The sequence below is a fragment of the Penicillium cinerascens genome (assembly GCF_028974065.1).
Source record: "Penicillium cinerascens strain IBT 15544 chromosome Unknown scaffold_4_segment0_segment0, whole genome shotgun sequence".
NCBI lineage: Eukaryota > Fungi > Ascomycota > Eurotiomycetes > Eurotiales > Aspergillaceae > Penicillium > Penicillium cinerascens.
Window position 1 is genome coordinate 1,255,978 of NW_026695297.1, and position 24,441 is coordinate 1,280,418.

Genomic DNA, 24,441 nt, shown 5'->3' on the forward strand with positions numbered 1-24,441 from the left:
CCGCCCTTCGAGATCCCATCGGCCCCCTCTTTTGTTGGTTCGCCTGTGCTCTCGACCTGCCAATTTGAACACGGCCAGCCCGACATTCCGCGAATCCAGACTGCACCACTCTCTCCCCTCGGTGTTCATTCGCCCGTTTCTGTTTGCTGCCGTTTCACGGCGCGTTCCACGGCGCGTTCCACGAGGCGCGTTCCGACCCGACATACGGACCTCAACCAATTCCCATATCCAACGCGACCACTCTTTGATCGACATACGTCCTCCCCAATTGCAGTCGCTACAAGTCCAGTCACACCTTCCACCCCAATATGGAGGTGGACAGCCCAAGCAGCCCGTCATCGACGCCCGCGGAGGATAGACGCAAATCTGGCCGGCAAAGGCGGCGACCCGAAATTTTCTCCCAAAGTACCCACTCAGCAGAGATCAATGCTAGGAACAAGCGCAAGCGTGGTGACGCGCACGATGCCGCGGAACATGACGAGGACTCGGACGAGTCCGACAGTGACGACGTGGACGACTCGGAGGCCGACGAGGAGGAGCTGAGAGAAAAGCGTCGCGCAGCCCGCAAGACCGGCACAAAGTCCACAGCCAAGAAGGGTTCGCGCTCGGCAAAGAAGCCAAAAGTCGCAGGTAATGGAGTGGGTAGACAGCTGGCCTTCCGGCCTGCCCTCAATGGTCGACTTCCAGCTTCGCGTCCCCGTAAGCCCAGGATTCGACCCAGTCTGGCTGCGGGTGAGCGTGGTTTGTTTGGTGAGTTTCTACGACCAGTTTACTGCTTTTTGGGCTCCATCTAACTCTTCGTTCTAGCGGAGGTTTTCGGAAAGAGCAACAACGCCGACACGGCCGCTGCGCAATGGCTGAATCAATATCAACGCAACAGTGGACAGGCTATGCAGGACCTGATCAACTTCATTATTCGGTGTACCGGTGCCGACCTCGAAATCAGCAAGGAGGAAACGGAAGACGTGGACCACGCCCCAGAGCGAATCAGAGATCTACAGAACATCTATCAGGCACAAGGCTTTACCGAGTACCCTCTCATCTCCCGTGAGAAAAAGTTCCGAGCATTCCAACCTGTCCTCGAGGAATTTATGACCGCACTCATCCAGACTTTCCACCACTCCTCGGTCCTGTACACAGATGAAGCCCTGCTGGAGAACGTCCAGATTTGGGTGTCTTCTATGTCGACAGCGAATTGTCGCCCGTTCCGACACACGTCGACGATTATCTCACTGGCAATCATGAATGCTCTCTGCGATATCGCACGAGAAGTGACGACCACCGTGACGACTTCCCGCAAGCAGCTCGAAAGCGAAAAGAAAAAGAAGTCAGTCAACAAAGGACGGGTGGAAGCAATTCAGACAGCTATCTCTGAAGGTGAGCAGAAGGTGGAGCGCCTAGACGAGTTTTTGCAAGATGGATTCGATACCGTCTTTGTTCACCGTTATCGTGATGTGGATGGGGGCATCCGTGCCGAGTGCATGGAGGCCCTGGGCCGGTGGATTCGTACCTACCGAGAAATCTTCCTTGAGGGACAATATCTGCGGTATATCGGATGGACGCTCGCCGATGTTGTGGCCCACACCAGACTTGTTGCCTTGACGCAATTGCTCCCTCTCTATGAGAATAAAGATAATATCGGCGTTCTCCACTCTTTCACGGAGCGATTCCGCCAGCGTGTTGTTGAAATTGCAGTTCAAGATGCCGACGTCAACGTGCGTGTGGTGGCTGTCGAGCTACTCAACCACCTTAGAGAAGGTGGCCTGCTCGAAGCCGACGACATCGATGCCGTTGGCCGGCTTGTCTTTGACGTCGATCCTCGTGTTCGGAAAACAGCAGGCCAGTTCTTCGTCGCCAATGTTCAGGATGCGTTTGACTCGGCAACGGAGGAACTGGGAGATGAGCTCAACGACACGCTTGCAGATGACGATGACGATGACTTCGAGATACCTAAGCAATCGTGGATCAAGTTCAAGTGTCTCGTTGACATCTTCTATAACTATGATTCACAAGAGACCGACGAAACCGAAAAGGAGCCCACAACCCGCAATGTGCTTTTGGGAGCGCCGGCCGATTCCCGATTTGTTCTGGCAACTGAAGCCATCTACCCTCACATGGAGGAGCTCTCTCAATGGCAGTCGCTCGCTGGTTATTTGCTCTACGATCACTCTCAGATCGCTGACCAGGCTTCTGATGACGATACATCAGGAACTGTCCGGTCTCTGTACAAGCTTGCCGAGGGACAAGAATCCATTCTTTTGGAAGTTCTCGGAGCTGTAGTCAGACTTCGGGTGCTCGATATCGCCAAGTCTGACATCGACAAGCGAGGGCGGAAGGTCAAGGCATTGACTGCCAAGATCCCAGAGCTCCAGGAGGAGATCTCCCATAGCCTTGCGCAGATCATCCCGCAACTCCTGAAGAAGTTTGGTTCTTCCCCTGAAACAGCGTCCGCTGTGCTGCGGTTGGAGCACTTCGTGGATCTTGATTCAATCCAGGACCTTCAGAAGGATGCCACAGCCTACACGGCCCTGCTAAACGACATCAACAAGCAGTTTTTGACGCACTCGGACCAGGATGTCCTGGCTGAAGCTAGTTTGGCCTTCTTACATGCGAAAAGCTCCGACGAAATGCGGGAGGCGCTAGAGGGCAAGATCCAGGAACTATGGGAAAAAATGGTGGAGTCACTCGGCTCATTGTCTCGCAAGAAGGAAGTTCAGGTTGGTGGCTACATTCCTGACTCAACCCTCACCGATCTCGCCAACACTGTGATGCGTATTTCCAATCTCGCCGGCATCACGGATTGCACGACTATTCTGGAGACCGTGCCTACTTCGCGCTCGAAATCCAAGAAAGACCACGTCGAAGCTCCCTTCAATACTCTCATTCACCTTGCCAATCGTGGTGTTCGCAAAACAGACGATGAGGAGGATACTGCGACGGAGACCGAGCTGGTGTCAAATAGCATCCGCACCTTGCTCTTCTATTTCATGTGGAAGGTCCAAGGATTGACTGCTGCACTGAAAGACGGAAAGGCCAACTTCAACACATCATACTTCGAAACACTCACAAAGAGCCGTGAGACTTTCATGTCGACGCTTCTCTCCATCATGGGAGGACGCTCCGGCCTCGACGATCTGCGATTTATTGCTACCACAACCTTCCTGGACTTACAAACTTTGTTTGGCACTCTCCGCAATGTCGGCCAGGGTGTAGGTAACGACGAAGATGTCATCTTCCAGACACAAAGCCTCGTGCATGAAGCGTCGGCCGAGGCCCAGACTCTCATCACCAAGATCCACAGCATCGCGGAGCGCAACTTTGCCAAGAAATCCCAGCGAGACCTCGAACCCGGCGAAGATGACGCCCCGGCATCTGAAGATGAGCCCGAGGACGAGGACGAAGCCAGTGACTCAGAGGACGAGGCAGTCATCAACGAGCGTCTCCGCAGCAGCATCATGGCCGAGCAACGCCTATGCGAGCTCACCGGCAAGCTTGTACTGGCCATCATCGGCCGTGTCGTCGACTCATCCGGCTCGAAGCGTGGCTCGCTGAAAAAAAGCCTCCTCCGCAACAAGACTGCTCTCGGTCAAAACTACCGCGAAGTCCTCTCATACCTCGAAGAGCGCAAGCCCCGCAGCGCACCCCGCAAAAAGAGCAAGCAGCCCGCCAAGAACGCAGCTGCCGATGACCAAGCGCCAGCAACTTCAGGAAAAGACTACAAATCAGCCGAGCGTATCGATGACGATGATAATGAGGAGGGGGACAATGCCGATCCCATTGAAGAGGATGACGAGGAAGACCTGCGAGCTCGTGAGCTTGTCGAAGAAGATATCGATCATGGTAATGACGACAACGAGGACAATGATCGGGCCCCTGAATCGGACGAGGATGAGGTCATGGGCGATTAGTGGTTTTCGTTCTCGTTCTCGGTCGAGGGCTTATATTCTGCTGAGCTCTTGATCTTTTTTCTTTTACTTTTCCATTCTCAATGTCTAAATTCCTATTTTGTTCTGAGCGGTCAGGACTGTTTTCATTGTGTATGCTATCGATATCTCCCTTATGTTCTCTCATGGACCGGGTCCATTTGCTCCAAGGCTTGGATTATTGTAGAAATCTCACTATGTATTTCATCAAGATGTGGATCTCCTGGGCGAGACGGCGTATCTACAAACCAGTAGCTCGTCCCACTGGAGGTGGATTCGGCAGAATCTTGTCTAGGGACTTGGGTGGCTTAATTTTCAGTATCAGAAGTTGAGCTGACTGTGATGCTGATCAAATAATACAAAGTTTAGAATTAGAGTTCTTAAGACTTTAGTAAAGACTGTAGCTGCAGGTCAATAGCAGCTCGTTTCTACTATTCGATGAGAGGGCATGGAGACTTCATTTACCATAGCAATATGCCCAGGTGAGAAGGCTTAAGCTACGTGTTTTAAAGAAGACATGAACTGCATAAGACTTGGCATTTTTGACTGGTAGGCCGCGAGAGACTACGTACGTAGCACTATCGACAACCACCAGGGACGAATATTGACGGGACTGTCAGCGGTATAAACCAGCTTCGGAGCATCGGTGATGAAAGAAGCGAGATCACTAACAGATGCGGCCCTGCTGCCAGCGAACGAAGGTGATTTCTCAAGGGACCAACCCCCCAAGAAAAACAACAATCGACATGAGGTGGAGACATTAACATAAAAGACGAGGACCGATCCTGCAAACAAATACGCCTGTGTATGAGAATGCTAATAGGGGAGGGGTTACATGACGGTGAATCTTTATCGTGAATGGATCAAAATGGAAAAAGAGAAACGAGAAGGGGGAGCTGGACTTCTTGACAGGAGACGAGGTGGGAAAGGGGAGGAGGGAAAATCGAACATATTTCATGTGCTGGTTTAGACTCAAACCCCGCAGAGCTGAGTGGCTAAACAAGAAAAGCACGGACGGAGAGAGGAACCGATACTAAACGAGGCGGTACTTCGGTGGAAAGAAATTTCCAGTTCTGCTGAGGTGGGGTGATGCGCAACGCACATCGCGAGGTGACGGAGCCGGGTGGAAAGTACCACTCCTTTACATGTCCATGGAGTCACCGCCGTTGGCGAAGTTGAATCCGCCGGGCTGCTGCTGGCCAGTGCCAAGAGTGAAGCCAGCCTGGGTCTGCTGAGGGGCCAGCTCGTCGATCTCGCCAGCAGCCTCATCCTCATCGGAGAAGTACTTCTCGATGATGTTGTAGGCCTTCATGTAGATCTCCTCGTTGGCATTGTTCTGGCAGTCGTGGATCTTCTCCATACCACCAGCCTCTTCGATGAAGAGAGCGTAGCGATTGACATGGGCCTCACCCTGACCGGCCTCCTTGTCCATCTCCCCAACCTTCAGGATGTTCTCAAGGCCGTCCAGAGCAACCTGAATGATCTTGTTGTCAGGGCAAGCCAGGAGGTCACAGAGGGGCTTGATGCATCCTTGAGAAACAAGGTAGCGGATCTGGTCGGGCTTCTGCAGACCACCCGAGGTGGCGTTGGAGATAGCCCAGCAGGCCTCCTTGCGGGTCTTGAAGTCGCCGTTGGCGAGGAGGTTGATCAGAGGAGCAATGATGCCAGCGTCGATGACGGACTGGATTTGGCTGGAGTTGCCAGCAGTGACGTTGGAGATGGTCCAGCAAGCCTCCTTGCGAATGCCGTCCTTGGTGGAGCTCAGAAGGGAAAGGAGGGCGGGAAGGGAACCGCAGTTGATGATAACCTGGGTCTGAACATCGTCACCAGTGACAATGTTACCGACGGATCGGAGAGCGGGAGTCTGAACTGAGGTAGAGGCGTGCATCAGAAGCTCCACGAGACGGCGGGGGATACCAGCCTCAATGACGGCCTGGATCTTGTCGTTGGCGCCATCGGACAGGTAGGAGATGGCCCAGCAGGCGTCGATCAGAACCTCGTCGTCCAGCATGTAGATAAGCTTAGCAAGCACGGGCAGAGCAGGAGCAATAGTGTTCCAGTCGGGCTGGGGAGTCTTGCCACGGCAGAAGTTGCTAAGAGTCCAGGTGGCGTTGCGGAGCATGCTCAGCTTGCGGCCATCGTTGATGAGGTTCAGGAGCGGGCGGAGAGCACCGGCACCCAGAACGAAGTCACGGCAGTGAGGGCTGTCACCGGCAATGTTACCAAGAGCCCACACGGCCTGCTCCCGGACATCGGGCTCGGGGCTGCTGAGGAGCTCAACGAAGATGGGGACGGCACCGGCCTCGATGACAACTTGGGTCTGCTGGGCGGAACCGGAGGCAATGTTGGTCAAAGCCCAGGCAGACTCAAACTGCACAAGAGTGTGAGGGGAGCGGAGGAACTCGACGAAGCGGCTGACGACACCGGTCTCGATAACGCGCTCAATAGGGGGGTTACGCTCCTTGGACAACAATTTGCGGAACTTGGTAGTGGCCTGAATCTGCTCCTCAACCTGGTCGGAGAAGACACCCTTCACCATCTGGGGGAGTTCGACATTGAGCTACATAATCCATTGCGTTAGCCATTTAGGGTTCCTTTGGTTCTTCTCATGTAACGATCTTATAGTGGGGCTGTGCAGTAATGGGCCGTGTTGGAGGGGCGGCCCCATGGCAACCGGGCGGTGAAAAAAATTCCCATGTTGATGATCGCATCATAAAAACAAAGGGAGGGTCGAGGTGACCACCGGGGAAGCGCGATAGGATCCCATTACGCAACGTTCAAACCACGTGTGCGAAACGCAGATAGCCAAAAAAAAAAAGTAAAAACTTACCTCGCTCTCGATAGCACTGGCCTCGTCGTCGCTCTCGGTGGCGGCGGCCATGCCACCACCAACACCGATTCCACCATCCCGGGTCTGGATTCCACGTCGCTTGGCCAAGTTCTCCTCACGCTTCTGCTTCCGGATCTCGACCTGCTGTTCCTCACGGCGGCGACGGAGCTCATCGGGCTTGAACTGGTTCCGGGCCTTGAACTGGGTCCGGCGATGCTCGGGGATATAGCGTTCCGCCATGGTGTCTGGAAACTGATGAAAAGAAAAGAAAAGCGCGCCTCAGAATAAAAGTAAAGTAGGATGGGAATGGGCGCGCTGTGGATGGGAAGAAGGAGAGATGTGGGGGAGGAAGAAGAGGAAGAGAAGGTTTCGTGTGTGCAAGGAGGGGAAATCATGTGACAGCTACCCCCATTATTTACTCAACGCTCTTGCTTTCTGCTGCTCTTTGTTCTCTACACTTTCATCCATAGATTTGAAATAAACTAAGGATCCACACTGATACTCTTTGTTTCAATCTGGGTCCCCAGGATGTCCCATCATGCCAGGATGGACGCCCATTGAGCATTGAGCACTGCCAACCTCCGGAAGCTACATTTTTACTTTGGGAGATACCGCATATCTGTGGCGACTAAGAGCTTCCAAAGTCCTCGATCTGCATGGTTCTCCCTATAAAGAGTTCGCTCAAAGGCTATGGCTCCCACCGATCTAGTGGATATTGGCACCGCGTGCGCCCGTCGAGGATTTATCAACACTGTCGGCGTGGTAGTCGATAAGCTGGATGTCTATCGCACCAGAGGCTCCTCATCTTGTGTTACATTCACTATAAAAGATGCTCACTTTGATACTCCAAGCTGGTCCGGAGGTCTCAAGATCAAATACTTCAACGACAATGAAAGTGTGCTTCCTGAAATTCGCCTCCACGATGTAGTCTTACTGCGAAATATTCGTGTATGTCTCCCGTGACGATTGCTGGAACAGGACTGATACTTCACGCCTCAGGTTACCGTTTTTCAAGGCAAGTCAACGGGAGTTGCTTCGCAGCATGATACTGTCCCTTGGGCAATCTTCAGGCCTGGGCCAGACCCCAATTCAAGCCCAGTCATCACCAGCGGGCCCGTTCCTTTCGACTTGAAACCTCTGGAAAAGAGGTTCGCAAATTCGCTTCTGGATCGGTTTGTAGTCGATGAACAAGCTGCGTCAGCACCACAGCCAACACGTCGCACGGCTGTTTCGCGTCAGCCGTCTGAGCCGTCCCAGCCATCTCAAGTGATCCAGGCTTCTATGCCGGCTCCCAAAAGAGGAGGCCTGCCATTTCATCTGATCCAAGATGTCCAAGTCAACAACCTTGCCCAGCTGTTGGGCCAGGTAGTGAAACTCAACACCTACGATAGCGAGAAATGCCTCATGTACCTTACAGACTATACGTCTAATGCGGGTCTCATGGACATCAAGAAACAGGACGAAGACGAACAGGGTCCCGAAGGTGACGAATATAACTACATGGCTCGCAAAAAGAAAGACTGGCCCGGTCCATGGGGCCAACTGACAATACAAGTCGCTGTCTGGGAGCCACATGCCAGTTTTGTGCGCGAACGCGTCAAAGCCGGCGACCTTGTGCTCTTGACATACGTACGCATCAAAGAAGGCCGTTTTGAAGGTGGCATAGAAGCTGCAGTACACGAGGATAAACGCTACCCAGAAAAGATCCACGTTCGCATCGTCTCGCCTAACTACGATGAGCGATCCCGAGAGCTTCTGGACCGTCGCAAGGAATACTGGGCTATCCACGGCAAGCCTAGTGATGATCCAAAGAAGGCTGAAAAGAAGAAAAAGAGCGCACAGAAGAAGAAGGAGGTCCGGAAAGAGGAGGGTCAAAAGACTTTGACAGTGGCCACCTCGCAGACCAAGAAAAACCCACACAGTAGGTGGCCTGCAATTTGGAAGTGAGGAGAGTATGCTGATAAGTGCGACAGTCAAAATGCGCAACATTGGAGTACCTGAGCGTTCGATCGAATACATTCTATCCGGCGAATCACACGTCAACAATCTTCCGGGTGGCATCACCTACACTCTCCCTTTCCAGAACGTCTGCTACGTGCTACTAGCCCGAGTTGTGGATTTCTTCCCCCGGAACCTAGAAGACTTCGCCGTGCAAGTCCCCATGAAGCGAATAGCCGCCAACTACAGAAATCGAGGCCAGGATATCGACAGCACACCAAGTATGGAATGGCAATGGCGCTTCTGCCTTCTCGTCGAAGGAACAGAGCCTATGGTATCGAAACATGAACTCCGGAAACAGATGAAGATCTATGTATCCGGCGGAGATGGTGAGCACTTGCTCAACCTCGACGCTACTGAGTAAGCTTGCGTTGCTTCAGAACGTATTTCAAAGTTGCTGACCAGTCATAGTCTTCGCCGCAGTCCCGATCGGCTAGCTGAGCTGCGAGAGAAACTGTTTCTTCTTTGGGGTGACTTGGAAGAAAAGAAGCAGGCACAGGCTGTCGACGAAAACTCGGCCTGGGAGCCTGTTAAATCCTCGTCGGTACCTTTCAACTGTTGTATTCAAGAGTATGGGGTGCACTGTGGCCATGCGCCAGACTTGAATGCCATGGTCATCGACGGGGTCGAGCAGCCATGCAGCCAGCCGGACTGCCTTGGTTGGGAAAGACGATTCTCCATGTTCGGCACGACAATTCATTCCTAATAGATTGAGTGCATGTACAGGTGTAACTGGTTCAACGGGAATTCCGGACAATTGTAAAATAGGCGTCGGGGTCACACCATTACATAGTTCAGGTAGACATCCTGGATAGTTAAAAGATGTCAATACTGTTCTTAATTGGTACTCATACAATTTGTAGTTGCGACAAGTGCGTCTAGAGATAAGCCAGGCATGTTGAACACCGGAGACTACCCATGTTCTGCTGGGTAGGGCGCAGTAAACCCTCCGACCCAGTCCCATGTCATACGCCATCCTGAGAACTCCGAAAAAGAAACCCCAATTTCCGTGCAAGGACCGATCAACGTCCGCAAATAACAAAGACCAATTCAATTGCTGAAGATACCATGCTCCTCAGTTGCTAATCTTGTAGACATCTTGTAGACATCTTGTAGACAAAACCACGTATGCCCGACGACGCCGAAATAAAACTGAAACACTGAACCGCAATACCTCAATTCGCCCCAGGGGAGCATATTTCAGAAAAGAATGTTAATAAAGAGACCGCTATTTAAACCTTTGTCACTTTGACAATGTTGGTGTCAATGCCGTGGGCCACAGGCTCGAAGCGACAACTGTCTCCACGAAAGCAGGTTTTTTTGCCGGGTTCACTCTGGGGGCAACGGTGGCCGTAGATACACTCCGGGTCGTCGCATTCCAATCCAAAGCGGCACGGCGTCATGCGGGCGATAGCGGACAGGATGTGAAGTTCTTGCCGGGTCAATTTGCGGTCGTGATCGTGGTAACAGTTCTCCTCATTGGGGCACTCGCCCAGCAAGAAATAATAATTGCACAATTTGAGCTTCTTCAGGCGATTGAGATCGTCGCGAGGAATGCTCTTGAAATCAAGACGATCCACGCGTTGTCCGTATTTGTTTCGCTCGACGGTCTTTGCAACTGTCGAACCGGGTAACTTGGAGCGCACAACCGGCTGGAAATCTGGATTCTCTCCTTTATTGGAGGTAACAGTCGACAGAGGTCCGCCAACACCGGAGAAGCTCGTGTTGGTGGATGTTCTTGACAAAGGCGGAGGGTTTGTGAAGGACTGGGACGGAGATGGCGTGAGCAATGATCGAGACGGAAGGGCGCTCTTCCAAGGAGCTGTCCACACGGGCACCAGTTTGGCTGAACGGAAGACATCCGGGAACCGGGCGATTCGATATGAGTTCTGGACAGTCTCCAGCTCCTTCTCAAACGGAACACCCTCCACAAGAGAGATGCGACCAGTAAGATCCCCTTCATTCAATGACTCTTCAAGGAAATGACCGTATTCACTATTTGAGGGGCAGCCAAGGAAAATCTGGTGGCAATGGCAGTTGTAAAGAAAGACCTGGAACATTTCTGCAGAGACAAATTCGTTAGCTTTAGTTCCATAGAGGACCCGAGTGAAGACGAACCCTGAATCTTATCGTATGCCTTGTTCTTGCCCGACCCGATGTCCACAATTTCAGAAAGCGACATGGTCTCATTGAAACCGCGAATAAAATCATGAATCGCAGCAGCCTCCGAAATAGTCCCACTCCGAGCGCAAAGCTCGCCAAAGCTCTTCACATTGAGAAAAATCTTGGTCAAAAGCCTCGGCTCAGTAACACTTGGAATATTCTTTGCCAAATAGGAGCGCATGCCCGTTTCGAGCGCCTTGGCCGCACTGCGTCCACCCTCTTCTCCCTGCTGCAAATATTCGTCCTTGAAAATTATCCCTTCTCCGTCTAAAAGAACGACAACGAAAGGTTCTCGATCCTGGATCCGGTCCTGTATCAGCGCATGCCCCGGTGTAATTATCCACCATTTGCGCTCACCATAATATTCTTGATCTGAGAGATCTGTTGCATCAACTCCATCTCGTGCAGTTGAATATCGCGATTGAAGCGGGTCTCGCGCTGGTGATCAAGTTTTTCTTGCTGGAAGGAGGTCTCAAGGTCTGTCACTCGTTGCAGGAGTTCCTAGAGGCAAATCGTATTAGCTCCCAAGTTTTGGTCGTGTTCAAGGGAGGGTAGATACCTCAATAAGTTGATTCTTCTGCTGATCCAGTGCGCTAAACTGGCGATAGCGCTCGAGATAATCCGGAGTGTCCATATCGACGAAGTATTATGTGGTGAATGGGTGTAGGAGTAAAAGGAACAAAGCGATAAGAAAGGAAGGTTGGGGTGCTATAAAGTTGGCAGGCGCTTGCGCAGTTTCACGGCGTTTCACCCTGGCGGTATGAATCACTCTGTAGTCGTATGACGCCGGCTCTGATGCGTATCAAGTCGACAAATAATTGAGTGGAGATTAACCTGATCTCGACTTTATCTTTTTCCTTTCCAAAAAAAAAAAAAAAATCGATCTCCAAAGGGAGAGACGCGATTTGCTGAGTCATCTTCCCCGGTACCGAAGTGGACCAAGCTAAATTGCAACCTGCAACGTGTGATCACCCTTTCTCGTGTACTTTCCTCTCCATTCCCTATCAAGATGACTCGTTTTGGATTCCTCTCCCTGGCTCTGCTATCTCTCCAGGCCTTCGTCGGCATCGGCTTTGCTGCTGTAAGTTCTATTTCCTTTCGCGTGACTGCAATTGACTGAACCGACGATCATTAGGATACCGAGGACGCCGGGACCCAAGTCAGCCTTAAGGTCAAGGCTGAGGCTTCGTTCCCCAATGCTGAGATCTTCGGCGTGAAGCTTGTCAACGGCCACCCCACCCAGGCCGTGATTGACTTCATCAACGATGAGCCGAACCCCATCACCGTGAACTTCCTCGGAGGTAGCCTGTGGAACCTTGAGGAGGAGAGCAAGGTGGTCCGTAACCTGACTGCCACGCGCTATGGCGTCGAGATCCCCGCGGGTGAGAGGGAGAGCATTAGCTACAGCTTCGCCACCGAGATGCACCCCCAGGACGTCCGCCTGAGCATCGCCGCCATTCTGTCTGACAGCGAGGGCAAGTTCTCCACCGTCCAGGCCTTCAATGGCACTGTGAGCGTGGTTGAGCCCGAGACCAGCATCTTCGATCCCCAGATGTGAGCACTCGCCCTTCCCCCTTGCGCGCAATTGACCGACCCTGACCCTGAACAGCCTCTTCCTCTATTTCTTCCTCCTGGCCTGCGCCACTGGTACCGTCTACTTCTTCTACACCGTCTGGGTCGCTCCCTACTTCCCCCAGAAGCGCAAGAGCGGCAAGTCCGGCGAGAAGCGCACCCCTGGCAGCGCCAAGCGCGAAGCCCCCGTGGTCGAGGAGACCCCCAGCCCTGCCATCTCGTCTGCCACCACTTACAACGCCGACTGGATCCCCTCCCACCACATCGCTCGTCCGGAGGCCCGGAAGGTCAAGGGTACTGGTAAGTCCAAGGCCCGCTCGTAAGCATTTATGCGGCAAGAATATCAGTGAGTTGGAAGGAGGGGGTGGGAAAGCATTATGCATTTCTGTTTGAATATTCTGTCACATGGCAATGGGGCCGGTCGTGGATGTGTGCTGAGAATGCATCATTCAAGATTTACCGCTAGCGCCAGAGCATTAGATGTACGTTTACGATAGTGGTCCGTTATTGCTTCCCTTGAAGCGATTTGGGCCTGAGAGAGTACGAACTACAATCTCAAACCAGGCTGCCTTTGTGTCGCAGACGTGATTGTCGCGGCTAGACCCAAGGTCACAGTTTCTTCCATTCTTCAAACTCTTCCTCGAGGTGCCTCTTCAATTCGGCAAAACGATTCCCGAAATCCTTGCCACATCGCCAGCACTTCAAGTCCCACCGTAGATACCCTTCCCGTGTAGGATGCAGCCGTTCATCGTCCGGCGCTAGAGGAAAGTCGTCGATGGGCACGAAGAAAGGCGTCGCAAAGCTGTTGTAGTGCTTGCGGTGCTTCATCTTCTCACTTTGCCGATCCACTGCAATGACATGAACATGTAGATGATTCATGGAAGGACATGCATGTATTCCACACATAATTTCCTTATCCCAATCTCGCCCATCTGGCAGTTCGTCCGGCGGCGGGTCAGCATTGAGAGCAGCTTGTCGCGCCTGTTCCTGCGCCGATTCCTTCCCATATTTACGGCGCAACTCGGCCGCTGCCAATTTGCGGAGCTTTTGTGCTTCGGCCTTGACTTTCGTGAGAAACTCGGCGTCTTCGAAGGCCTCGAATGGATGGAGACGGTACTTGGTTTTGTCTCGTGGGAGGAGGAGCAGGTGTAGTGACGATTTCGGGAACATGTCGTGAATTGCGACGAAATCTGCATTGTGGTAGATTACCACATTGGACGGATAGGACTCTGGTTTTTCGAGGTATACTTCCAGTCCATCTCGTCCTCCGGATGAAGCCATGTTGCGTCTTCGCGCGTCTCGGCTCGATGAGCCGATGGATGTGGGTTTACGCTGCTTGTTGCGAGCGGAGAGGAGTTCGGTGACTGTCCAATGTGATTATTAGGCCTAATAAACCACGAATAAGGAGCAGGTAGTCGTACATGCGTTTCTCTTCGGCGTAGGGATCGGAATCGAGCTTGTAGATGCGGCGGCACCTTCGCTCTGGTCGCGGTGTTGTTCCGCCCCGGGCATGATGAAAGCTCACATGGGAGGTAAGAGGGAAGTAAGATATACTTTAACAAGTGTCGGCAAGCATCAGCCAACAATCGAGGAAGAGCGTTGAATGTAAGAAACGAAGAAAGGGAACCTCCAAAAACTCCCCGCAAACCGCCCAAAGCGGTATAGTGCGGGACAAAGGTCCGAAAAGCCCGCGTTGGATTTGCATTCGACGACTTGCGTTTCAGTAGGACAATGGGCCCCAAAAAGAAAGCCTCTGCTCCTGCCGGCCCCAAGCCGGGCACCAAGGCGGCCAAAGAGGCCAAAGAGGCCAAAGCCGCCGCCGCTGCCGCCGCCGCCGCCGACAAGAAACCCGCGACGACGGAGGAGCCCAAGAAGCCGACCGTGAAGGAGGTGATTGGCGGCGCATCATGGACGGGCAAGTTGCCCGTGAACATGCTATCGGAGCATTGTCAGAAGCAGAAATGGGAGAGGCCTGAGTACAGCATGGTAAATCTATCCCAGCCCCAACTTTGACCAAGCGCTAATAAGGAATTGCGACAATTGCAGAACCAAAGCCGCGATGGCTACATCTCCGCAGTGACATTGAAGAAGGTTGACCCTAAGACTAAGGAGCTGATCGTTCTTCCTCCGATGAAGTTACCACCATCTCATAAGAACCTGGGCATGCAACCCACTGCGCTCGAGGCCCGCCATTTCGCAGCGGCCTTTGCCCTTTTTCGAGTGTGCAACATGCGCAACCTCCATATGATGTTCCCGCCCACATACAAGAAGCTTTGGAAGGAGGATTTTGCGGATATCAAGGCTGCCGATACCAAAGAGGGCAAGGGCTGGCTATATGAAGCGGATCCTTTCCTGGCCAAGCAGGAACGGGAGGCTGCCGCCGCCGAGTTGGAAAAGAAGAGAGCGGAGCGCCAGAAGATGCAGGCTAAGGATAAGGCTTCCTCGAATGACCTTGGTCTGGGCGGTGGCGATAACAAGAGCAAGCGGATATGGTCACAGGCGCCCAAGGTGGACATGGGCAATCGCATTCGACGAGAGATCGAGGGTCTCTTGCGCCAACACACAGTCTGGAACTCTTACAACGTCAAGATCCCTGAAGGTGATGCCAAGGCGATTGTGGAGGAGTTCTCGCGCCTGGGATTCCGACGCAGTCACGTTGAAGAGGCTGTGGCGGAATGTAAAGATCGTGAAGAAGTGCTGGAGTGGCTGCTGGTCTATGTGCCCGAGGATGATTTGCCTCGATGGAGTCTGCCCGAGGGATACTCAGCTGGCGTCAGTCTTGCTGCTGGGGATCTGGCCCGGGAGGCCAAGATCAAACGACTGGCCTCAATTGGCTATCCTGCTGATCTCTGTTCTCAAGTCTTGGATAGCAAGGGTGGTGATGAACTTGCTGCAGCAGAGCACCTACAGGGCACGTTAACCCACGGATCAACGTTTACCTCTGCATCAATACCAGATGGCGATGCGGGAGCGTGGGCAGAGGAGCAAGATACACTCGAAGCGATCTTTGGCGAGCGATACACTCGTATCTCGCCCAGAGTTTGTGAAATCAAGAGCGAGGCTCCAGAGATCCCGGAACACACTATCTTCCGCTTCCAGGAGCCTTCTACCCACTACCCTACAGCACCTCCGGTTATATCAATCCAAGCCAAGGGAATCCCAGCCTACATTCGTCTTAGCGCCATTCGCCGAGCAGTACAGCATGCCGAAGAGAATTTCTCTGGCGAGTCCATGATTTTCAACATCATGGATTGGTTGGAGTTCAATCTGCCCGCGATTACAGAGAATCCGGGCAAGCTGCGAGAGATTTCTGCAGTCTCTTCTGCCTTTTCTGCACCAGACACCCGAGAGATCTCTGTACGCACTAACCGCAAGCAGCGGAAGGGTATCGATTGGAAGGCCTACTCGCCTCAGGGTTCGGCGATGAAAGAAGCATGGCAGGCCAAGCAGTCCAGCGCTGCTCAAATTGAGATGTCCCGTAAACGTCAATCTTTGCCTGCCTGGAACACCCAAGAAGCTATCATCGACGCTGTCGACACGCACCAAGTCACTATCATCTCTGGTGAAACGGGTAGCGGTAAGAGTACACAGTCCGTGCAATTTATCCTAGACGACATGATCCAGCGTGGATTGGGTGGCGCTGCGAATATCATTTGTACCCAGCCTCGAAGGATTTCAGCTCTGGGTCTTGCCGATCGAGTTAGTGACGAGCGATGCTCGACAGTCGGCGATGAGGTCGGATACATTATTCGAGGCGAGTCGAAAGCCAAGCAAGGTGCAACAAAAATCACGTTCGTGACGACTGGTGTCTTGTTGCGGCGGATTCAGTCTGGCGGCGATGCGAATGGAAATGTCGCAAGCTCACTTGCTGATGTGTCTCATGTGGTGGTTGACGAGGTTCACGAGCGCAGTCTTGATACTGACTTCCTGTTGGCTCTGCTGCGGGATGTCCTGCGTTACCGCAAGGATCTCAAGGTCATTCTCATGAGTGCTACCCTGGATGCAAACATCTTCATGGATTACTTCGGTGGCCCTAAGAACGTTGGTCTGGTTAATATCCCTGGACGGACATTCCCTGTTAATGATTATTATCTGGACGACGTTATTCGGGCCACTGGATTCGCTCCCGAGCTCGGCGAGGACTTTGAAGATGACTATGATGCTCCTCGTGGGGAAGAGTCTCTCGGCAAAGCGCTCCGGAGTGTCGGCATGGGAATCAACTATGAACTGATCGCATCAACTGTTCGATACATTGATGCGCAATTAGGGGATCGCCCAGGAGGAATCCTAATCTTCTTACCCGGCACAATGGAAATTGAAAGATGTCTGAGAGCAGTCGGGAGGATCCCCAACGCTCATCCACTACCCCTGCATGCGTCTTTGCTCCCAGCCGAGCAGCGACGCGTGTTCCAGAGTCCACCTAAGGGCAAGAGAAAGATTATTGCCGCTACAAACGTTGCAGAGACATCCATCACCATCGAGGATGTGGTTGCAGTCATTGACACTGGCCGAGTTAAAGAAACCAGCTACGATCCTAAAGACAACATGGTCCGCCTCCAGGAGGTTTGGGCATCCCAAGCAGCCTGTAAGCAGCGTCGTGGACGTGCAGGTCGTGTGCGGGCAGGTAACTGCTTCAAGCTGTACACTCGCAAAGCCGAGTCCAACATGGCACAGCGACCAGACCCTGAGATCCGTCGTGTGCCACTTGAACAGCTTTGTCTGTCTGTGAAGTCCATGAAGGGCATCGACGACGTTGCCCATTTCCTTGCAAACACAATCACACCGCCAGAGAGCATCGCGGTCGAAGGTGCCATCAACTTCCTGCATCGTGTTGGAGCCCTTGACCACGACCGACTAACAGCCCTGGGTCGGTACCTGTCTATGATCCCAGCCGATCTGCGGTGCGCGAAGCTGATGATTTACGGCTCCATCTTCGGATGCATGGAGTCATGTCTCACCATCGCCGCAATCCTCACCGTCAAAAGCCCATTCGTCTCCCCTCGCGAGAGACGTGAGGAGGCCGACGCCGCAAAAGCAAGCTTCTCACGCCCCGGCGATGGTGATTTGATTACCGACTTATCAGCATATCAAGCGTGGTCTGAGAGAACCCGCTCCCAAGGCCATTGGCAGTCCCAATCGTGGTGCGGTGCGAACTTCCTTTCCCACCAGACTCTGCGTGATATCTCCTCAAACAGAGCCCAATTTGTCACATCTCTCAAGGATGCAGGTATTCTGCCTGTAGATTACACAGACGCAGCACCCGCCTGGAACCGCAACTCCTTGAACCGGAACCTCCTCCGCGCCCTGGTCGCCGGTGCCTTCCAGCCCCAAGTTGCGCAGATCTCGTTCCCGGATAAGAAGTTCGCCAGTTCCGTGACTGGTACGGTTGAAGTTGACCCCGATGCTCGAACAATCAAGTACTTCAACCAGGAGAATGGTCGCGTCTTCATCCATCCCAGTTCCATCCTCTTCTCTGCTCAGGGATATCCCAATGCCTCGGCATACCTGAGCTATTTCACCAAGATGGCGACGAGCAAGGTGTTCATCCGTGATCTTACCCGTAAGTCCCCTCTTTCATCGCGTCTACTCCATGACTAACAATGTCTACAGCATTCAACGCATACTCTCTTCTCCTGTTCTGCGGCTCCATTACACTCGACACAATGGGCCGCGGCTTGGTAGTGGATGGCTGGCTCCGACTTCGCGGCTGGGCTCGGATCGGTGTCTTGGTTTCACGGCTTCGCACTATGCTAGATGAGGCGTTACAAGAGCGTATAGATAACCCGTCGGTCGGGTCTGCCTCTGAAGCTGGTGACAAGGTCATCGAGGCTGTGAAGAGGCTGATAGAGTTTAATGGGCTTGATCAGTGATTGGTCTGGTGCTTACATTTGATCTGAAGAATATATACCGGTGTTTAGAAGGCCTTGGGCATAGAGCGATAGGATGGATAGACATTCTTGGAATAAAAGGCGTGTTTGAGTGTCCCGCATATTCTACGATCGTTTCTACCTTGTAGGAGCACTTCAATAAAAGTAAAGAGTTCTTATCCATTGGATCAACAAACTGCCTCCCTAGACAAAGCGTCGATCTTAAAACAGAAGAAACAATGCCAAGCTGTGCTTTCTCACGAAATTAGGTGTCGAGCACCCAAACTTCAACCAGCTAGATCCATCGCCAACCTTAGATGGCTACAAATCATGGGACTGGCTCTCATGACGCATCACAGAGCACACAGAGTGTTCTGGGGACACTGGTGCTGAAGGATCAGTCGAATATGCTGAAGCACCACGATAACAGACATCTCAGACGCCCAGTTCGCACCGCTAAGCAGGCGAGACCACACTCTGCCCTTGTCATCAACATGGCTGTGAGTGATCGGCGTCAGGATCTGGCAGATGGGAGGCACATGGGGATAGTCTGTAGAAAGCTCGAGTCAGCCAAATCCCAACATTCTACGAAGGATTCACATACTGTCGGGAAAGTACAGCTTGATGTTGATGACATGGTGCTCGAATTCGGTGCCGGGGAGACCCCAGACCTGGCAAAGCCAGTTGGTCATATCGATTCCCTCGGCGTAGTTCGCATTGGTAGATGGTCCACCGAAGACCTCTACTGCCATCTGCTGCCTGTGTTGGAGTTAGCTCTTGCTTGTGGCTCAGGAGTGGGCAGGGTTTCGTACCTCTCGAGCTCGAGTCGCTCTGCGCGAGTCGGGGGGTGAGGCGATGGCATTGTAGATCCCTGGGATGGGGTATCGAAACCAAAGGGGGCCTGGTATGGCATGATCGATGGGGTGTTGATGGAGATGGGTTTGAAATTGATGAGGGATAAGAAGAGATGTAGATGCTGGAAGAGGAAAGGGTGGAATAGCACGCGAGTGAATGGGACGTGTTTCCCAGATGATACCAAGTAAGAGTAAAAGCGTCTCACACGCTGGGAACAGGCAGTACAGTGAATGAAGAAACACTCTACCGTCAGCGACTGGCAATCTCACGTCCATCAAGCCGATCCATCGCCCAAGCGAAGCAGAACATAATCTTGCGCCTCCAAGATCGGATCCAGAGGACATTACCAGCTCGCCAACCTAACCAGACATCGTATCCGGTGTAATGATGCGATTGATTCTATGGAAGCTGTGGAATGGAGGCTGTCTTTACGACAGTCAATCAAGATGACTCTGTGGGCCGATGATCTCGTTGCTAGGAAGCTGCAGTCCCCTTTGAATCTTGAATGTCCACGCATTGACGGAAGTCAGTACGAAGTATCGAGTTAGAAAGCCTGGTGCCTGGGGCTTGCAGAACCGGTCAAGGAAGCCATCCGGGCATTACATAGTGGATGAGGCGTACCTATAAGAAAAGGCTTTTGGTGGATCAGTTCCTGTTGATGCTAGGTAGGGTTTTATGACGTACAGTCCACTAAAAAGGGTTGGTTCAATCGCGATATAGGGCAGGTTCTTCGTGTCCGGCTCAGATTGGAGTGGTTTAGCGGAAGAGACGGCGATGTCCTCTGAAAATACAGTAGAGCTGTTCTCTGTCTATACACCCGTAAAGTACAACTAGTAGGAAGAGGCAAAGTACAGCCTTAGCTCTTGTTTCCTAAGACTATTTCCATATGCAATATTTGCCTAGCAATAAGAATCACCTAGCAATAAATGCAAGCGGACTCAGTCAGGGATCGTATGTGGCATGGGATGTGCAAAACAGGTCAAAAAGGACCGTCATTAGGGCTACTCCCGAGGGAGCCAAGCCGAAAGTCAAATTCGAAGGTGCTCATCACAGAAAAGAGTATGTATCGTCATGGGGAAAAATGGAAAAGAAGAAAGAACAATTAATGACGCCGAGAGAAAGCAGACCCCCATGCACGTAACGCCTGCCGACCGTAAAACTCCTCGCGGCCGGAACATGGCGTCAAGTCATCCGGATATCGTGAGGAGCGTAGGGCAGAAAAAAAAAAAGTAAAAAAGAACAAGAAAAAACGCCGATTGATACCCAGTTTCCACGTTCACTCCGAGGCCGTCCGTACCCAGAAAGCAAATTATGAAATGAAAAATGAAACGAGGTAAGGAGCGTGGTAACTCATTGGTGAGCAATCATCCAGCTCAGCTCAACTTGAAAAAGTTCAGTAGTTGGCATAACCATCCAGACGATCAACGTCCTTCAAGGATGCGGTCGGGAGAAGCTTGAAGCCTCGCTTCATCTCGGCCTCGACGTAGAGAGAAGCACGCTTGAAGCGGCGATCTGAGTACTTCTCGAAGATCGCCTGGTGGTGGCGCTGCGGGTCTTCGCAGCACTCCATCATAGTGATCATAACGGGGATAAGCTGTTCATAGAGATAGCCACTGTAGAAAGCGTGGGCCGGGGTCTATGGGGAAAAGCGAACGTCAGCAGCGGAATAATGATTCCCAGAGAAGAAAGAGACATACCCAGTATCCCTTGTGAAGAACTTGTCGAGCCAGGCAGTGAGCACCGGCCGAGGCAAAGCTAGGTGGGGTGGAGACAAAACGCTCATCCATGATGGTGAGCTCCAGGAAGTACTTGGCGACTGTACGAGTCTCGAGATCGTAGTCATCCGCCTTGCTGATACGGCGAAGGAAGCTCATGGGACCGGGCCAGCCAAGGTCAAAGTTGAGAATAGTGAGCATGAAGCGCTCGGCCTTCAGGATCTCATCGACAGTGTAACCACCATCGACCATGTAGACGATCTCCTGGACGGAGGGGGCGGTGATCTCTTCATACTTCGCGGCAATGAAGATGGCGGTGGCACCAACCAGCTGCAGCTTACCCAGGGACACAATCTTGTGGGAGAGAAAACGGTCAATGTAATTGACGCAGAGGAAGAGAGTCTCGGGCAGCAGCGCAAAGCGGAAATGCACCTGGACCAGCCAGTCCATCAGGACAGAGCGCATACTCCACTGAATCTCAGCCTGGTTGGTCATGTAGTCGGCAGCGGGAAGCATGGAGATCTAGTGGGTGGTTAGCCTCTGACATAGCGATTCCAAGCGCGTTAACAACTTACTTCTTTGGTCCTCAGGTGGAGGAAAATCTCGCTACTATACTCCGCAACCATGCTAGAGTCGTAGAAGTCTTCTAGCAAATCTTCCTCCGAGCGGGATGACTCGACCATCTCCTTCGCACGCAGCATCTCGCCCTTGGTAACAGCCGTGATCTTGGGATAGATCATAGTGGTGGTGCCGCCAGTGGTGTTGTCAGTACGCGAGGGGAAAGCAGGAGGAATGTCCTCCTCTGCGTCTTCCCACTCCTCAACCTCAGCTTCAGGCTCGGGAGTAAGGTCTGTAATATTCTTCAGATCAACCTTGGCCTCATCTTTGAGATCTTCCTTGGCCTCCTCTGTATCAGAGATGGTGGTATCTGAGTAGATCCCAGAGGTACGGCCATGATCAAGATATGACTTCAGCTGCTGAGCGTCTTCGCAGGTTTCCACCCCAGCCTCCTCGAGACTCTGCCCCTCCATCCATGCTGCTTTATCGGTGTCGATTTGTACTTGAGCGGTTTCCGGGCGGGCGACTTCGCGTCTCCATTCTTCATAGGTGGATTCCTTGGATGATTCCTTTGTGTTGACAGTTTCCTTGGATGTTGGCTTTTCGACGACAGGTTCGAGTTGATCACGGAAGATGACATTGTTGCGCTTGTTATTCTTCACAGTCTGCTGAGCCTTTCCGGCAGGATTGGTCGGCTTCGCAGTTACAGTATTCAAGACACCCTTGAGACCGGACATCGACATGGGGCGCTGGGCAGGTTGGGAGAGGACAGGCTTGATGTCTGCTTGCTTCGCAGCGGGCTTGCCCGTCAATGCCGAGTCGTCACGACTGGTACGGTGAACGTCCTTGGTGTTGCTAACATCACCGAAGGCACGACGAGCGCCATTCTTCGCGCCCAAGGCCATGGCGCTCAGCGCTGAGGTGGACTTGTTGCGCTGATGAATGGTCTTGTTGGCCTGGAAGGTAGTGGGCGGCATGTTCTCGTCCCCGCGGACGCGAATACGCTGTGGCTACAGATAAAATCAGCTTGGGGGGTGCTTCAATGGGTGTCTGCGCGCGACAACGTGAAGTATGTCGAGTTCAAGTAATGTACACAAAACACAACACGCAGGGGAAAAGCCATTGAGGCCCGGGAGGGAGGCTTTGGCAGCACAAGGCAAATTAACACGTACCTTCGCATCCATGATTGCCGAATCCCAGGGTGTTGTCGAGATGTAGATGGGAGGATGAAAGAGAGGAATTGTTTACGTTTTGCTCGTTGAGGATGAGAAAGGTCCGGGTGGGTCCCTTGCGTCTGATTGGCCGGTCCGAGCAAAACAAACAGTCGAATGCCACAGTCTTCGCCCTGGAACGCTGTAACGCAGTGACAAGGGTCGCCCGGGGAATCGACAGGGTGGATCTTGTGGTGATACCGACACAGCGAGCAACAGAGATTCCGTGAAAGCAGTTAAAATAAATCGATTGAGAGCCGCGACGGTATTCAGGAAGTTTCTGAATGCATCGCTTCTGCCTATCTGTGCAAGGTCTTGCAGATCATTGAACGTTAATTACATGATGACAATACCGATACTGAAATACCGTATGGGGTGTCGTTTGCACTGTTTGGTAGTATTATGTCATCGTTCTGTCGGCCTCAGGAAGAATCTCTTATCGGCTTATCTATGACGTTATCATCTTATCGTCACGTCTCCCACCACCGGCGGATTTAAGCATTTTCATGCACCACAACCCCACCATTTAATATTTATCTGCAAAAAATTGTCCTGGGTGAGCTGTCCATCACTTAACCCAAACCCGACAAAAACTAACCCAAACTCATGGACGATGTTGGCGCAATCGCCACTTTCACTGCAAAGTGGCCCCGGACGCGCTAGTACGCGGACCCACGTGATCCACACCGCCAGCACCGGATCGAGCGGTAAACGTTTGGCAGCTTTTGATCAGCCGAAGCGCATCCGAACTCGCTCATGGTTGCGACGATTTGGGCATCGTTTTACCCGTTCCGAGGGTGCGCCGTGCGGGGGTCTCGCACAATTCAGTTCGAGGACCCTGACTGGCTATGGTTGACCCTCCTGTGAAGTAGACTTTCGGTCTGGACAAGCCATTTTGTAACGCACGTAGCGCACGTTCCCACCGGCAATTCTGGGCCATTCAATCCATAGTCCCACGTTCCTACACCAATTTCGCATAGCACGTAGGGATGTTCGAGGACCCCCGGTGCTTATTTGCCTGCAAGGTTCCAGCGAGAATTCCATGTAACGGAACTCCCTTTCTTTCCCTCCTCCGACTTACGTAGTTCCCGAGAGGAGGGGTAAACTCAGCCCGCAGATCATGCGAAACACGCCGTGACGGCGGTCATGCGATGATCGCACTGGCTTTCTATTCATCGTCTTGTTCTCGGGTTTCTGGTGATGAAGTTTGGTCTTTGCGCGACGTCTGCTGCTTCTCGTCCCCGCCCCATTCCCCCATCCTCCGAAGCCTACATCAGCGCCCCGCGATTGCGGTTCTTCGCATTTGGCAGGGCACCAGGCTTGTCGCAGAATCTAGAGTTTCTCTTCTGGAGCCTTAGACCCGCAATGCGACAAAGATGGGCGAAGTCGCATGAGTGCTGCCGCCGTCGCCAAAGTGCGACAAACCCTTTTTCGCCCTTTTGAGGCCCGTAGAAGACATTTTAGTCCATAGATGAGGGATTTGATGCAGTCCATTCCATTGCCATTCGTTATGGGTCTCAATCTTTCCCGGAGCATTCGAGGGGGAGGCGACAAGGTACCTGCAGTGTACGCCGCTCAACAGATGCTGAATTTCCCTCCCATAAATATACAGAACAGCGCATAGATTGCATCGCAGACTCCTTCGAGACTACTTTGCGTCGATACCGCTCGGCGTGGTTAGACAGAGCGCTCGGCGCAATGGCATTCGGGTTGCGACAGCATTGCGCATTGCGAAATACCCGGCCCTTG

The 24,441-nt window shown here is 52.6% G+C and overlaps 9 protein-coding genes across 9 annotated transcripts; 4 read left to right on the forward strand and 5 right to left on the reverse strand.

Annotated features, from left to right (window-relative positions):
• Window positions 1-308: 308 nt before the first annotated feature.
• N7498_008444 (cohesin subunit IRR1) lies at window positions 309-3,908 on the forward strand (the record flags this gene model as incomplete). Its single annotated transcript, XM_058455506.1, has 2 exons — window positions 309-750; window positions 808-3,908. The coding sequence occupies 2 exons, from the start codon at window positions 309-311 to the stop codon at window positions 3,906-3,908; spliced, it is 3,543 nt and encodes a 1,180-aa protein (XP_058305494.1).
• Window positions 3,909-5,064: 1,156 nt separating this feature from the next.
• N7498_008445 (karyopherin alpha) lies at window positions 5,065-6,993 on the reverse strand (the record flags this gene model as incomplete). The annotated part of the gene is made up of 2 exons (XM_058455507.1): window positions 5,065-6,483; window positions 6,754-6,993. The coding sequence occupies 2 exons, from the start codon at window positions 6,991-6,993 to the stop codon at window positions 5,065-5,067; spliced, it is 1,659 nt and encodes a 552-aa protein (XP_058305495.1).
• A 450-nt stretch (window positions 6,994-7,443) lies between these two features.
• N7498_008446 (uncharacterized protein) lies at window positions 7,444-9,457 on the forward strand (the record flags this gene model as incomplete). The annotated part of the gene is made up of 4 exons (XM_058455508.1): window positions 7,444-7,701; window positions 7,753-8,674; window positions 8,727-9,111; window positions 9,163-9,457. The coding sequence occupies 4 exons, from the start codon at window positions 7,444-7,446 to the stop codon at window positions 9,455-9,457; spliced, it is 1,860 nt and encodes a 619-aa protein (XP_058305496.1).
• A 526-nt stretch (window positions 9,458-9,983) lies between these two features.
• On the reverse strand, window positions 9,984-11,548 carry N7498_008447 (CCCH zinc finger protein; the record flags this gene model as incomplete). Its single annotated transcript, XM_058455509.1, has 4 exons — window positions 9,984-10,813; window positions 10,870-11,212; window positions 11,272-11,415; window positions 11,474-11,548. 4 exons carry the CDS (start codon window positions 11,546-11,548, stop codon window positions 9,984-9,986), a joined length of 1,392 nt encoding a protein of 463 aa, XP_058305497.1.
• Window positions 11,549-11,923: 375 nt separating this feature from the next.
• On the forward strand, window positions 11,924-12,809 carry N7498_008448 (putative translocon-associated protein, alpha subunit; the record flags this gene model as incomplete). Its single annotated transcript, XM_058455510.1, has 3 exons — window positions 11,924-11,995; window positions 12,050-12,468; window positions 12,524-12,809. 3 exons carry the CDS (start codon window positions 11,924-11,926, stop codon window positions 12,807-12,809), a joined length of 777 nt encoding a protein of 258 aa, XP_058305498.1.
• A 286-nt stretch (window positions 12,810-13,095) lies between these two features.
• Window positions 13,096-13,998, reverse strand: N7498_008449 (DNA 5'-adenosine monophosphate hydrolase; the record flags this gene model as incomplete). The annotated part of the gene is made up of 2 exons (XM_058455511.1): window positions 13,096-13,850; window positions 13,908-13,998. The coding sequence occupies 2 exons, from the start codon at window positions 13,996-13,998 to the stop codon at window positions 13,096-13,098; spliced, it is 846 nt and encodes a 281-aa protein (XP_058305499.1).
• A 219-nt stretch (window positions 13,999-14,217) lies between these two features.
• On the forward strand, window positions 14,218-18,356 carry N7498_008450 (RNA helicase; the record flags this gene model as incomplete). Its single annotated transcript, XM_058455512.1, has 3 exons — window positions 14,218-14,472; window positions 14,533-18,046; window positions 18,097-18,356. 3 exons carry the CDS (start codon window positions 14,218-14,220, stop codon window positions 18,354-18,356), a joined length of 4,029 nt encoding a protein of 1,342 aa, XP_058305500.1.
• A 350-nt stretch (window positions 18,357-18,706) lies between these two features.
• N7498_008451 (ubiquitin-conjugating enzyme E2) lies at window positions 18,707-19,266 on the reverse strand (the record flags this gene model as incomplete). Its single annotated transcript, XM_058455513.1, has 3 exons — window positions 18,707-18,903; window positions 18,958-19,112; window positions 19,166-19,266. The coding sequence occupies 3 exons, from the start codon at window positions 19,264-19,266 to the stop codon at window positions 18,707-18,709; spliced, it is 453 nt and encodes a 150-aa protein (XP_058305501.1).
• A 1,335-nt stretch (window positions 19,267-20,601) lies between these two features.
• N7498_008452 (cyclin family protein) lies at window positions 20,602-22,665 on the reverse strand (the record flags this gene model as incomplete). The annotated part of the gene is made up of 4 exons (XM_058455514.1): window positions 20,602-20,844; window positions 20,906-21,445; window positions 21,499-22,491; window positions 22,654-22,665. The coding sequence occupies 4 exons, from the start codon at window positions 22,663-22,665 to the stop codon at window positions 20,602-20,604; spliced, it is 1,788 nt and encodes a 595-aa protein (XP_058305502.1).
• Window positions 22,666-24,441: the final 1,776 nt, after the last annotated feature.